The sequence below is a fragment of the Centroberyx affinis genome, unplaced genomic scaffold (assembly GCF_046629955.1).
Source record: "Centroberyx affinis isolate AG114_WGS23_722 - 3 ecotype Tasmania unplaced genomic scaffold, CSIRO-AGI_Caff_v1 ptg001667l_1, whole genome shotgun sequence".
Classification (NCBI taxonomy): Eukaryota; Metazoa; Chordata; class Actinopteri; order Beryciformes; family Berycidae; genus Centroberyx; species Centroberyx affinis.
In genome coordinates, this window is record NW_027280092.1 from 74,563 (window position 1) to 90,257 (window position 15,695).

Below are 15,695 nucleotides of genomic sequence, written 5' to 3' on the forward strand. Positions count from 1 at the left end.
GCCAATCCTAATTCTATTCGGTGTGGTGGTGTCTGTCTATTAGGCAGGGATTCATAGAGGTGCAGGTTTAAATATTTAAAGCACAGGGCTTTACTATCAATAGACCTGCAGTAAGTGATGAACCCTGTGGCAATAACTTTTCAAGGGCCCCCTGGAACTCTGGCTTATTGGCTCTGCCGATTCAAGATAAGCTGCGAGTTAGAAACAACATCAAACCACATTCTTCTCCAATGATACTTCCCCAGTGTTCCCATGGCCGGATAATGACAATGTCCTTAGTTCCCAAGAAGAATGACAATCCATCTGGGTTTAAGCCGCCTTGTCCAACGCGTCTGACTCTGGCAGCGCCTCTGTTTATCTTCAGGCGCTCTGTTTAGAGTCTCCCAGTAAACACTGGAGCTGCTAATGGAAGGAAGGGCCTCAGGCTTTTATGTTCCAAACCCGTTATGATTAAAGTGTCTCTCTTTATCGTCATCTGCCCTAATTAAAGACAATCTGGCGGGGTAACACAAACAATGCGACGCAATTTACGCACAGAAACCGCAGCTTGTAGCCTGGAGGTCAACGGCAGGAATAGCCCTTTATATACAAATACCAGTGGTGGTGGTTGATGGGCTGGTGAGGATACTAGTTCTATTTTGCTCCCTTAGACATAAATCGTGGAGCAGATTGCACAACAACACTCTGACCACAATATTATGGTGCTATAAATGAGCCGAGGGGGGCCAATCTATCCTGAGAGACTGCATGCAACAGTAAATTACTCCGCAACAATACAAAGCCCGTCAGTTATCTCGAGCCACAGCGCACAAGTGTGAGAACCGGGTTCAGACAATAATGTTGGTATGATCCAGTACTAAACGTGCGTAATGCTACCTCTGCTGCGCGTAATCCCCTCTTGTGCACAGTGATGTAGCAGTAAATCAGAAGGTGGGTAAACTATGACTTATAGTAGTTGATCATAAGGAAAACAAACACCAATATGAAAATCAATTATATTTTCAGAAAAGCATTAGGCCTAATTCATGCGCCTCTTAAAACCCTATCCTCATTTAACTTACATCAGTCTGATACTACTCACTGTATACTATGAATTTATGTCATAAGATATACAGTATATCAGCCCAATAAAGTGGGTAAACTCGCGGTGGGTCAACTTGGTTTAGGTGGGTTTACCCTCCACTACATCCCCGCTTGTGCCCAACACCTGTTCACATTCCCAGTCAACCTCGCAAATTAAGATTTTGTAAATGATTGCTAAGTCAAACAACTGGAAATTGGACAAAATCTCCCAGGACTATTACGCACAAGCATTTTTTTTAAATAGCCCATGATATAAAATAGCCAGTGGATTAATTGTCTTTATCAGAAATAGGTTTTGAGTATCTTACCTAGATTGACAAAGCTCATCACCATGTCGGCATCGTTTAGAAAGGCATTTTCTTGATATGTGGCCAGCGGGGGGCCCTGCGTTGTCAGCATGGACTGGTAGCGGTCCAGCATGCCTTCCACCGGGCTCTTCTCCTCGCTCGATATGGTGTTGTATAAGTCCAACATGAAAAGCGGAGCGGAGTTGTACTTTCCGTGTGACAGATGCGGTCTCGGTCTGTGCGGCAGTCCGAGGATGGACAAGATCTCCTTCTGCATCTCTCTCTTCTCGTGCGTCCGCAGCCGCCGGTGGATGAAACCCGGGTGCACTTCGTTGTTTCCATCCAATAAATAATTACTCCCCGCGACCAGGAACATGCCATAACAAGCGCTCCACCACAATCCGACCAAGGCAAACCAGCAGCTGGTCATGGTGTTGTCCCGCTGTGCTCTCCGGAGTCCCAAGTGTGTCTGGCTTGGAGCTTCAGTCGCCTATCCAAATGTAAATGTGCGTAATGGTAACCAAAGTCTGTCCGAGCGCAGCTATTATCTATCACAGCCGCAGTTCAAAAGCAGCCAAACATGTATCAAGCCATTTGAAATATTTTCCAATGCAAAATGCGTAGATTAGCGCTGGCCCTGCTCTCATTTCTGGTTCCCGTGGCGCGCTGTCCTGCTTCAGGTTAAATGGCACCATGTAAAACTTTATTCTGAGCGCTCCGGCGAGTCTAAATCCAACCCGGTCAAAAGGCAACGTTTGATGCCAAGTTCACCCGTAAAAGAATAACAACTCCTCTGAAAGAAGCCATTTTACTTAAGGGGATGTATTTGCTCTCCAAAATATATCATTTTCCAGCGTTACGCAAAGGAAAAAAGTGACCCTTTAGTAGTTGAAGAAGTTTTCCCACTGGTTTCAATGACCGTCCCGTCCTCCTACTGACTGAGTGTGAGAGTCCAACAGGAATCAGCAGGTTGCAGTCTATAATATCTGTGTGTGTGTGTGTGTGTGTGTGTGTGTGTGTGTGTGTGTGTGTGTGTGTGTGTACGCGCGCGTCTTCTGAAACCGCCCAGTCAGTGCGCACTTAGGCAGAGGTGGAGCTTTTCAGGCTATAGACAAGTCTATCATCATTTCTGCTCGCTGCACTATTAAGAGTCTTTCTGCTACAATAAAAAGTTTATCTACTTTGCACTTCACTATCGAAAAGCCTCTATGATGTTCCTGTAATATTCCTACAGGAACTTAAAGTGTCTGTGGTACTCTATAGTGAGCTCATACTGACCTTACGGTACTTTTTGGTATTTTTATTTATCTTCTATGTTATGGATATAGCATTTTCTTTGGTATAACTCTTAAGCTATAGCAGCTGCATGACAGTTTGAAGTTTTTAGGTTGTAATTTTATCTTTATAAAACTTAATATAGGATTACTATTCTTTCTTCTAAGGTTTGGATGATTGCGCTCAACATGAATAGCCTGTCGCACAGCATAATTAATTTATGCCTCAAATCTGAAACTCTGAAAGTCGGCGTTTTAAGTTATAAAATTGTTGTCAAATCTGCTGTAATCAATTATGAACTTCATCTTTACACGCATAGAGTGAAGTACCTTCATCGCTGAAGAAAAGGACCGTTGAGGTGGAGGAAATGTTGTCCAGTTGAGGCACGACCCCTGACGATGGAGTGGGAAACAGCAAGTGATCAAGAGCAATGCGCCAAGAGCAGAGAGGATGAGTGAGTGGCGATCCCTCTTAACAACGCTATGGAAATGGACTGTCATACAAGTAGACTAATTAACTGTGTAACTAAGGGGGGGATTAGTTACATTATGGGCACAAAATAAATGACCTGTCTGCTCATCCACAATAACTCAAAAACCATAGTCTATTTTAGTTCAAAAAACACAGGTAGGTCTATTCCATTTACAGGTCTGGACTTATTCTAAAATCCCTATATTATCAAACAGCAGCTGAATATGTCTCAGAAACATTTGATGTGCCTGGCAGCACATTTCATTCTTAGTTTATTGTGAAGCGGGAGTAAGGGACTCTCTCTCGCTCTCCCTCCCCTTCCTCCCCCCTCTTTCCTTTCCTCTCCTTTCACCCCAACCTGTGTTTTGTCTCCCTGGCCCAGACTGCGATGGCCCTCATGATAAGGGCCAAGGGTGTCCATATCTCTCTGTCTGTCTCTGCTACTGCTGCTGCTGCCAGAGCCTATCTTATCTGGGAGTGAGGAGTGAGAACCAGCATCAAAGCTACACACACCCCCACCACGCATACACACACACACACACACACACACACACATGCACGCATACATGATCCCACACCATACTGCTGGCTGGCTTCCAGCCAATAGCAATTGACTCTCATACTGCTAAGATAACTAAGGGTAAGATTAACATAATTTCTCTTTACGCTGGGTAATGGCAATTCATTATTAAAGGAATACATCTAAGTTTTGGGAGATTGGCCTGTTGGTCAACTTACTGATTAAGTGATGAGAACATAGGCACCAAAATCATCCATGACATTCATCCGCTGTGCAGTGATTTTTAGCTGTACACAGTCTTTCATCACCCGCTGCCTTCACGTACCATGGAAACAGAGAAAGTAGTCCCTGCTAGCTCACAACAGTTGGTTATTTTTCTGTCATGTTTTGTCTAAAATTTACCAATCTCCTACAAAAAAACAGCAGCTGCATATGATTTAAAATTACCTACCATTTAGTTTTAGAGATGCTCCAAGTTCTCATTTTCTCACTTTGGAGATGATGCTAGTCGCCTATTATCACTCAACATAGTGTATGCTAAAGCGTTAACATGGAGCCAACAACCTATCAGGGAAACATGGATGATTTCAACGTCTATGTTCTCATCATTTAACGAGAAAGTTGACCAACAAGACAATACCCCAAAAACCTGGGGTGTCCCTTTAGGGGGTCACTATCCTCAGGGCTGAAGACGTTTCAGTGGGCTGACAGAGAACCAGCACTCTCAACGATGTGATTTTTCAACTTTCAGTTTTTCTTGGCCAGACAATTCCTATTCATTTTTAATGAGAGCTTCTGCCTGATTTATACCACAGATCCCATAATACAGCGGCTCAGCAACATGTTGGACTTTTTTGTGCTTTATTAACATTGAGTCATGAAAGACTTGTGGCTGTGGCTCTGGTCCTGTAAATAGTGAATTTCCTCAAGGTGCGGACATTGTCGTCTAGTCCTTCTCTTATTGGCTCTAGCTCTAAACAAGGAAGCGGGGGAATAGTCTTCCACAGAACAAAACCATGAGGGGAAATGGCTCATTTCTACTGCCTCTTGTGAGTCAGCACATGGTGACAAACTGCGTGGAAACAATCTTTCAAACACTTCACAGACCACTAACTTTGGGTGTGTGTCATATTACACAAGCTGTACATGAGCAAGGACAATGGGACAATTTCAGCTTTGTCACAGCTTCAATGCTTTCCAGTACTATCTGAACAGAATAAAGCAGCACAATGCAGAAACAGGCTTACAGCGATAAAACAACATAACCGCCTATGTGTCATTGTGTCGGCCATAACTTTTTGCTTGAATGAGTGAGTCTGTGTGTGTGTGTGTGTGTGTGTGTGTGTGCAGCACCAGAGGAGCAGGTGATGTGTATGGCCTGGGTGTGCTGGAGGCAGGAGGAGGAGGAGGAAACACTAAACAGAGGTTCTGCGTCCTGTCATCACGCTGTCTAGACAGGACACCTCCTAGACCTAATGAGGTCTTTTTCCGTCTCTATCTATCTCTCTTACACACACACACATACACACACACACACACACACACACACACACACACGTCTCACTGTCTCTGATTTTAGTTACTTCTTCCTCAGTTTTCTTGTGAGATGTTTTTATTAAACAACATCAAAAGTTAAAAGGTCATACAAACACACACACAGACTGGATAAGCTCCCGTGCATGTCGTGTGTGTGTGTGTGTGTGTGTGTGTGTGTGTGTGTGTGTGTGAGTGAGTGAGTGCGATAGACATAAGAGAGTCTCTCCAACACACAAAATGAAGGCTGTGCTCCAAAACCAAAGGAATGCTCATACCTAGCACAAGGCTGCCTGGAAGTGCTGGATCTCCCATACTAATTGTACTGCTATGCTATGCTAGGACACACGCACACACACATACACACACACACACACACACACACACACACACACACATGCACACACACACTTTATCAGAATCATCAGGTGTTCCTCACTCTAAGCCAGAGGTGGTGCTGCAGGTACGCTGCATTTGATGCCTTTCTACTCTTTGTGTGTTCACAGCCTTCATGTGGCTCCCAGCACATTAAGATTATATTTACAAGTCAAATGAAAATTGCCCTAGTTAAGATGTAGATTAGATGGAACTTTTTAGCCCAAGAGACTGGGCGTCATCTTTGCCTGTGAAACTTGCCTCTGTGGTGTTTCAGACACGCAATACACATCATGAAATAAAGTCATTTACATCCGTACAGTGTGAAACATCAACCCAGGGATAATAACTCTAGTATTCTCATAGGTTTATACTGATTGGACTGATTATACAATAGTGGGCCACACCAAACACACCTAGATTCAGTTATCATTACAGTATGAATAGAATGAATATAAATAATGTCTCTACAACGTCTTGATTTCATCTAAATCTATGGCTCAGAACCTAAAATGTGTGATGGATCTATCTTTAGCGGGTCACGATATGACTGGTGACAATATGTTTTCATCAGCCTTGGAGTTTAGGTGAGATAAAAAAAAATCGCATTTGGGTCTTGGGTTAGCTGACCAGATGGTAGCTAGCTAACTAACCAGTTGACATTAACAATCTAAACACAAAACCAATCAGATGTATCAGTGGGGAAATGATCAGTTCCCAGTCAAACCAGCACAGAAGTGAATCATATCTGTTCCAGACTGTTGACATGGCTGAGTTGTACTTTAGGAATGTAATCTTTCTCAGCTGTTGTTGCTCAAGAGCTCTGAACCTCCAACATGACTGCAAGAGGAAGCACTAGTTCACCTGAAAGCCCCCTGCAAGCTAACTTCTAGGAGAATTTCCCTCCTCTGCCTGTTCCAGAGCTGAACCTGGTTGCCCCGGCGACAGCTTCTGATTGGATGACAGGAATTCCGTGGTCGATCTCATACTGCATGGCCTGGGTGAAAGAAGATCAAATCCACCAATTAAACGGAATATTTTCTCTATTTTGGAAGCTTTTTGTTTGAATAAATTAAACCAGGTGGCAATTTGAGCAGGGAAATGGCAGAAAATATGAATATGAACATGAAGCGAAGCAAGAATTTACCAGTCCAACATCTTCGCTAACTTTGAAAAATGTGTCAATAGGTGTGCTATTAGAAAGTGCTTCATGACCTTTAAACCATGGCAAGCATCGTATTATGACAAAAACGCAGCCAGTCCACATGAATGAATCCACCTGTTAACTGAAATTCTTCTCTTTGTATTTCTTACCAAGCTGACTTTCTGACACCTGGACAGGAGCATCGGTGTGTGAGCCGTGCACCGGGCGTACCTGTGTGAAGGAGGGAGCGTCGTAGCAGCTGTAGACGGCTGAGGAGCGGTCGGCACGCAGACACTGCTGAGGGAAGGAGCTGATCTGCTCTGCTAACTCCAGGGCTGCTGTAAGAGCTGTACGGGCAATGTCAAACACACACACACACACACACAGACACAGACATGAACAAACACATATAGACACATACAAATAAGGTCATACACACATGCAGGACATCATTTACGCACAGGAAATACACCTACACGCAAATATACAAATGTAGGCCTTATATACACACGAGGGCGTACACACATGTGCAAGCACAAGGATATAAGGTGCACAGATATGCACAGGCATGATTCTCTGTGTGCTGCATGTACATACACGCTGCAGTGTGTTACTATCCCCTTCTATTATTACATCAACTAAAACCACTTCGTAGCTGCAGCCCTTCAGTGAGTGGCATTCTGCAGTCCAGCCTCCCCGCTGCTGCGCCTGTCTGTGAGCTTAAGCCGTGCCACTTTGTTCCCGGGGCCACATGAAAGCACTGGACCACATCCAGATCTGTCCTATGGAAAAACTAGGTTTGATGATGGCAGGCTTTGATGCCCTGTGTGTGTGTGTGTGTAAGGGTGTGCGCGTTGCTGCCTCTGCGTTCCCTTCTGATCTGAACCAGCGCTAAGTGATCAACCTCGGAGAGACCAATTAGAGCGAGGCTCGACTGTGGGAAGAAGAACTTCCTAAAAGAATTAGCGTAATCTTCTTCTAGCGTCTGAGGAGAGAGGGGGAATCGGGGATCGAGCCGCCGAGAGCACATGGAAAGGCTTTCTGGGGTTTAAGGATACGACAGCGTTCATGCATTAATATTACACAGGAAATGCCATATTGAAATGCACGCATAGCTTAATCCTCAGACTGCCGCTCCAATGAATGAGGAGCGGACAGCACTAATAGTGAGTTATGGCTTCAGCGTTGTATTGGAGCCAAATAAAGAAAACAGATTCACTGGAACAAATTTAGATTATATATGATTCTCTCTGAACTAACCCTACAAGAGTGTTTCTTAAACTGTGAGTCTGGAGCCAAAAAGGGTCATGGGCCTGTTTCTGGTGGGTCCACACATGACTAGTCGGACTAAATGGCTATTTCACGGGGAATAGCGATTTCTACTTGCACTCCAGAGATGGTAGAGTGTCAGGTCCTCCCATCCATTTGCTACACCCACATGTTGGTCTTCACATCCAAACCATTTGTCTTCCTACGTGGCTGCAAAGGCAAACGAATGCGAGCCAACACACACCGTGAACACACCATCAACCAGCGACTGTTCAATACCGCCCTCGATTGTGATTGGTTGAGTTAAGTTCTCCCGATTTTTTTCCATTTTAATTCCCACTTGACAACGCCTTCAGCCAGACTTTCTCCTGCACAGCTATAATGCTAAAGCGAAGTAACATGAACTGAGGAGAAAGGTCTGGATACGAGAGACTACCACAGGAATAAAGGAAGCAATCCAACTATTTTCAGATCTTCAATCATGAAACTGAACACATATCAGATGATTTATGCGAAAACCTGAAAATAACTAAAATTGGTTTTATAAAGTTTCCACATGACAGCAATGTTAAACATACAAACGATCTCCGATACCTTGTCCATCAGGAACAACTCTGTTAGCCAATCCGTAGGCAAGAGCTTCCTGGGCTCCGATTGGTCGTCCAGTCAGGATCAGGTCGAGGGCCCGGGACAGACCAATGAGACGTGGGAGCCGCACTGTGCCTCCGTCAATCAAGGGAACTCCTGGAGAGAGACGACATGTTCAGTCATGAGCCAGTGTTACCCCCATATTAAACATCTTCGTACCCACTTTTACGCGGACAATGACAGAACTTTTACCAAAGAGCGTCAGAGATGTATCCAAGATATCGCAGACGTCTCATGTTACATCTCAGATCCATGCTTTTATAGAAACACCATGGGTAAAAGTCTCCTTAAGACAAGCTTTACACACTCTGAAACAGTCCATATACAAACCTGCTTGACCTGACATGGTCATTTTTCTAGGATACTAGTTGAAAGGATACTAATATCAAGCATATAGACTGGGAACATATTGATAAAGCTATTGTAGAGGCCCTACCTTTTTGCTTGCCGCATTATTGCTCTACCACAAAGTGAAATAATTTGGAAAATCCTTCAGTAGTGAAAGACGGAGGGGATGCAGGATATGAGGTTCTTCTAAAATGACTTCTACTTTAGAGGGGAATTCACACTATGTATCTATGAAGGTGAAAAGGAACGTTCTGGGCCAGTGCAGTGCGAGCTGTGTGAAAACACTTTAAGAAATGCGTAAGATACTGCTGGCGTTTATCTAGGCTACTGCTGTCAGGGGAACAAAGTTTTGAAACAGTTTTAGAGCTTGATACTCCTTAACCATAACTCCACTTTCTTTCCGACAGTATGTGAAACCTCAAACTACCCGATGATCTATATCCACATGGCCTTCCTCTCAGCCTCTCTGGACACATTTGTATTATTGTTGCGTCCAACGGAGAGGGAGAGGATAGGGAGAGTGAAACGAGAGAGACAAAGAAAGGGAGAGAGAGAGGAGAGAGAGGAACGGGGAGAGAGCGTACCGCGGCGCATGTTAAGCCGCTGGCCTGTGTCCTAATTGCTAAAGAGCACCAGCTGGAACTGGCATGGTTTCTACCGCTCGGCGCTCCGCAGTTCCAACGCCACCATCCCGACTCCCTAATTCCTCCGAGCCGCTGATTCTATTTGACCGCCCCTTATTGGGAGCACATGTGTCGGACATGTTTTCATAACCCCAAATCATCATGCTGACTTTCTTTTTTTTTCTTTTTCTTTTTCTCCTCCTTCTGTGGGGAGTTCCGCAAGGCTCCATTGTGGAAACACTGGGATTCTATTCATACTCCACACAAGCTACTCTCTTTCTCCGTGTCTTTCAAATAAATCACGTCGGAATACATGGAATACCAGTGTTAATACATCTGCAACCAATCCGGGGGCCTAGTTTGAGTCCAGACAGTCAGCACATATGGCAATCTGACAGACACAAGACTATAATTTGGCGGGAAGTGGGGGGGTTACTAGATTTCACTCAATAATTTCTCAGTCATCCCTTATTAGTGGAGTGTATTCTATTCAAATGTCAATTGTGGAATGTATGGCTGAGCACTGCAAGCTGACAGAAATTATGCCTAAATTCCTTGTGAAGCAATGAAATCACAAACACTAACATAGGTCCTTTCAGCACAGGTGTGTGTGCATATGTGACAGTGTGTGTGTGTGTGTGTGTGTGTGTGTGTGTGTGTGTGTGTGTGTGTGTGTTCAAGGCCCTTTCAATATTTACCAAGACAGCAACTGAGGGCGAATGTTTCATGTTTGGAGTTTTGCTCCATGGAGCTTTGTCTTTCACCACACATAACCACAAACACGTACGTGCATGAATGCATACTCAATACTCAGGCTTGCGCACGCACACACACACACACACACACACACACAGACACACACACACACAGCATCCTCTAGTCCTCCTCAGGGACAGAGGATAGATTAGATAGTGGTGCAGACAGCCTCTTTATGCCGTGTCCAGCATTATCACCCTTGATTACAGCAAAGGAAAGGAGGAGGATAGGAGGGAATGGAGTAGGAAGAGAGAGAGAGGGAGGGGAGAAAGAGAGAGAGAGAGAGAGAGAGAGACAGAGAGAAACAAGGACAGGAGTTGGACTAGAGAGAGTGAGAGAGAAACAGAGAAGGAAAGAACAAAAAACAGAGAATCACTTTTGCTTAGAGAGACAGAGAGAGAGAGAAGCCAGGTTGACCTACAGTCAGTCTGTCTTTGGTGCTGCTGTTGGCACCATTGCTATCAGCAACCGGAAGGATCTCCCCTCTTATCCTGAGCCCTCGTCTCCAGCACCTCCACCCTCCACCCCCCCACACCCTCCTCTCCCTCTGATAGTCCCGTCTCAGATGTGTCCTGTTTGCAGAACACACACAGACCTGTCCTTTGTCCCGCATGAATGGGAGCTGAGAGGTTGGGGAGCATCTCCTTGAAGTTGTTTTAACTCAAAAGGCATGTTTGACTTGAAAGACCCTGACTGAGGTTGAGAGCGCTGGCTTCTGATCCCATATTCAAAGTTCCTTAGTGGGAAACGCTTGGCAGTGATCCCGACACATGATAATCAGTCAGCGTCCACAAGGTCGCTTCAACGCAAAAATGCATTTATTATCCTTACAGGGTCTGAAAGTAATGATCCCAACATTTGGAATGGAGCTATTTATATTCCGTTTCTGTTCAAAGCAGATAAGTCCTTTGTCGAGACTCAGGCTTAGTATTAGCTGGGTTTTACGTGTGTGGTGGTACTGGCATCCCCACCACATCAAAGCAAAACCCACTACAATGGACTCCCATGAGGGTAATGCGATTAAATTTGATGTGGATTAGCGATTTCCGGACAAATCCAGCCTAAACGGACGGAGGAATGAGAGTGGACCTTCAGTCGGAAGCTCACTTTGAATCGCTCACCGGGAGTCGTGGAGAAATAGCTCGGCTCAGTTGGGTTGGGTCAAAGATGAGTGCCACAATTAACTTGATTTCATGTCTTTAGCCCGCTGAGTAAATACAAGGAGTGTGTATTCTTTAGTTCTTAGAGCGCCGTCATACAAGACCACCAAGGCTGAAAATAGCATGAAACTGTGTGTGAAAATGGACAATGATGTGTAGGCATTCCTAAGAAAGAACCAAATCACAGTGAGTCATCATGACCAGATCCTAACCGGAACAAAATCTGCTCTGACCACACCCACACCCACACCCACACACTATGGTCCAATAAAATATTAACTTGGAGGATTTTTCAGTTGTGGTAAAGAAAATGGTTTCTGACAGTCTGGAATAGTTAGTTTAGCAACCACAACTAAGTGCAAAGTGTTTTGTTTATGTAAGACCAGTGTGCTGAATAAGCAGTAATAGTAAGGGCAGTCAGTAATAATGTCACTCTTTTTTGAATGTACAAGGTGTATAAAGATGGCGGCCTGTGGGATTGACATCATTCAGTCCTCCCAGTCCATCCCACAATGCATTGCCTTCCCACGGCTTATGAACTGGCCACATCATGCTGAGGTTCAGATGCTTTGCATTGTGGGATGGGTCAAACCAAGAGTTTTACTATTTGGCTGTCGCTGTTACCAACAGACAACAACATGGAACGAAATGGAAAGTTCATAATGCTATAAGGCATTAAGAGAGCTGTAACCTGTAAATACCTGGATGGACCACGTGTATCTATGCTGTCTCAACTCCCTCTACTCACTTTTCTGGTGTTACTTATCAGGAAAAATAATAATAAAATGCTTGAGAAGGATGTCCTGCACATTTACCCTAGAAAAGAACTTTAAATTTAAGGATATTAGAAATCTACTAATTAATAATGTAAAGCTATTTGCATTCGCCCAAAATTTGTGCTTAGCCATTTATGATGTTGACTGCTATCCGTTTCGACACACAACTGCTCCGTCAATTCACACTTTATGGAAAAGAAACCGAAAAGCTTCAACAAGAGTGACGGTTTTGAAGATGGATGATGTAATCCCTGGACTATGCGATCCACAAACTCACTGAGCAGCTGTTTGAATTGGCTGATGTTGTGTCAGCTTTGGACTGACATACAGCTTCCATTCAACATGTGGCTTCTTCTTTGGCCTTCTTCATCTCGCCCACTTCCAGGTGGGACAGATGACTTCAGCTGGGAGGAAAGGAGAAGGAGGAGACACTGACATAGCAAGATGCTGCAGGTCTGCTACTGGGGTGCAGCACATGAGCAGTGGGAATTCTCACCCATGTAGTTGATGTTTCTCTTAGCAAAGGAAAGTGTAGGGACCACTTTAAAAAAGGAAACTTGGAAGTTTACTTTATTTCGGGATTTTTCAGGATTTTTATACTCTGAACAACCTCCATGCTTGTCATAATTGACCATGATTTATCTTCGCCACTGCAGAAAAAAGAAAATTCCTGGGATAAAGTAGCCATTTAGGTTTCCTTTTCCTGTGCCAACCTATTTTTTTTTGCTTTGTGATGTTCCACTGGTTTCAGGAACCAAAATAGCATCAGGGAAGTAGGTAAGCATGGTGGTTTTTCATTCAAGGTATTTTTTCCATTCAAGTGTCTAAAAATTCTACTGAGCAGTAGACATTGTACATTAATACCAAGTCTCCAGTGATGCAACTGTCTCCTCCTTCTCATTTCCTCCTTGGCGGGGCAGAGGGGCCCCAGACAGGAAGCCACAGGTTCAGCGGCCAATCACGTGCCAGGAAGCTGTCAGTTCCTTGTGGTTGCCATTGGCCCACATCAGAGCGGTGTAGTGGGACTCTGAGGGTTTTCTGACTCCAAAGCCACCAGGGATTCCCTCAGGCTCTTAACCATCTGCGCCCGACCCGAAAACGGTTACAGAATTCGCCCATTAAAAAGAAATATTCAGGAAACCTACAGAAACACCAAGGCAGGATCTTTAAATAAACGGTGCCTCCCACTGAGCTGTGCCACTTTTGATGTAAAGGGCGAGGGAAGTGCAGTTTTCAATTGTTTAATGTTGGTAAAATAAAACAAACAAAAATGCTTGCTTCCGTCTCTTTTTTCCCCGCTAAAACCTGGCTTGCTTAAACTTCCTCAGCTAACGACTCCTAATGAGAAATCTAGTCTATACTCCCGGGACTGAATCCTGCTAATGTTCTCTAATGTTCCCTCACTGAGTCCAGGCTTTAAACTGCAGTAACTACAGCCTTCATGCAGCATGCGACCAGGGCACTGTATGGGTGAGGAAAACGCTGGAAACCCACAGCCAAAATAATAATTACTCAGCTAAACGCACATCTGATTAAAAAGCCGCAGCGGTTTAAGCTTAAGCCAGAGGAAACGACTCAAATGTGTTGACAAACAAGTCTTGGAGATTTGTGGCAGCGAAGACGCTGAGAGTTAGTTGCCGGGAGGAAATGCGCGCCTGCTTGATGCGTCAAAACCGCAGCAATGCTCATTTGTGCCTCCCAAACATAGTTATGAACTGATGGAAGAGATTTGAGTGCAGGCATTAGATGAGTTACACCCCTCGTGTGACACACAGATTCTGATTTCTACTGAAAGAGGTTTGATAGTTTGTGTCCAGAGATGCATTGATAATCCTATTCCACGACTAGGAAATCACACGTCACCATGCTGCCATAACGCGTCTTCTCCTCTGTCTCCCCTACTCTGTCTCTCTCTCATCCATCCTACTGTTTAACCGAAGAAACAAACACAGGAGAGAGGCTGGAGCATGGCAGCACATGGTGGTCTGGCAGACAGATGCTACCAGACAGTCTGGGAGGACGGAAAGACAGTCAGACAGACAGTCAGAAAGACAGACAGACAGACAGACAGACAGACAGACACAGACACAGACACAGACACAGACACAGACACAGACAGACAGACACATAGAGGGACAGACAGACACATAGAGGGACAGACAGACAGACAGACAGACAGACAGACACACAGACAGACAGACAGACAGACAGACAGACAGACAGACACACACACAGACAGACAGACAGACAGACAGACATACAGACACAGACAGACAGACACATAGAGGGACAGACAGACAGACAGACAGACAGACAGACAGACAGACAGACAGATGAGGGCACTGCCAGGATGCTCTCCTGTTAAATTACAGGCCCAGGATGATAAGCCCTATAATGTTTACACTCCTAAATCTAGCACTGCCAGTAAATTATAGTACAACAGTTGTATTTATAAACGGCATGGTCGTATTTTAAGCCCTCGAGCAGCATGGCAGTGGTGACAGCGATATGAGAGACGCTGCGACGCTCCGACACGAGCCACTTCTGCATTTGCAAAGCCAATCACGACTCGCTCACGGTGTTTACAGCAGAGGATCCAAAGCACTACTTGTTCTTTTGAAACCGAAGCCGAGTCAGTGGGCAAGCCGTGCCAGCTGGCTGCAAGATGCCAAAAAAGACAGGAAATGTTGTTTATGGGGAAATTGTGTGACATAAATAATATGTAAGCCCTGTTTGGCCGCGCAGTGGAAACCTGGCGGTCGGTCGCTTCCTCTTCTACTTATCAAGGCTGCCCAGCAGACTCGGGCCGCGATGCCAAAAGGTCATGGTCACTGGTGTTATCGCGCCGTGACTCGCTCCGCACACGCAAACAAGAGGAGGCTGGGGTGATAACAGAGCGGAGAGCAACAGAGTTGAAAAATAGTAACAGCGTTGACTTCCTGGCATTAGGAGACAGATGATGTATGTTTGGATGCAAAAAAAAAAGAAACAACACAAAGATACTTTCATGGACAGATACAATTAGATGACAGAATGCGCTCAGACAGAAGGAGCAACAAAATGTAAAGCGAGAGAGAGAGGGAGAGGGAGAGAGAGAGAGAGAGAGAGAGAGAGAGAGACAGAGACAGAGAGAGAGAGAGAGAGATAAAGTAAGAGAGACTGGGCTAAAATAAGGCCCCTGGCTCTATTTCTGTATGTGTGTGTGATGCTTATGTTGTGTGATGCTTGTGACAATCTAAATACTGTTTTCCCGTCCAAAGATGTTTTTGAGTAAGTCAACATGTAATTGTTGCTTATTACAGTTAGTTTTTTTAAATTACTGTCATCCTTTTACATACAATCCAGCCCTGTGACCATACACACACACACACACACACACACACGCCCCACATGCAAAGTAGTAGTATCACTAGTACTTGTAGTAGTA

General features: G+C 44.7%; 2 protein-coding genes across 4 annotated transcripts in view; both read right to left on the reverse strand.

The window, feature by feature from the left end:
* Nucleotides 1–2,297, reverse strand: part of bmp6 (bone morphogenetic protein 6) — a 48,726-nt gene extending 46,429 nt beyond the window's left edge. For all 3 annotated transcript variants that reach the window (XM_071528375.1, XM_071528373.1, XM_071528374.1), the window contains exon 1: nt 1,392–2,297. In XM_071528375.1, coding sequence (XP_071384476.1) covers nt 1,392–1,800 — 409 coding nt within the window. In that variant the 5' untranslated portion in view covers nt 1,801–2,297. The remainder of the gene's footprint in view (nt 1–1,391) is intronic.
* The window catches only part of LOC139651458 (enoyl-CoA hydratase EchA19), a 49,765-nt gene that overhangs the window by 26,616 nt on the left and 7,454 nt on the right, over nt 1–15,695 (reverse strand). The window contains exons 5-7 of the mRNA XM_071528379.1: nt 8,552–8,701; nt 6,920–7,035; nt 6,409–6,541 (exon numbers count right to left, since the gene is read on the reverse strand). Of these exons, the coding sequence (XP_071384480.1) occupies nt 6,434–6,541; nt 6,920–7,035; nt 8,552–8,701 (374 nt within the window). The 3' untranslated portion in view covers nt 6,409–6,433. The remainder of the gene's footprint in view (nt 1–6,408; nt 6,542–6,919; nt 7,036–8,551; nt 8,702–15,695) is intronic.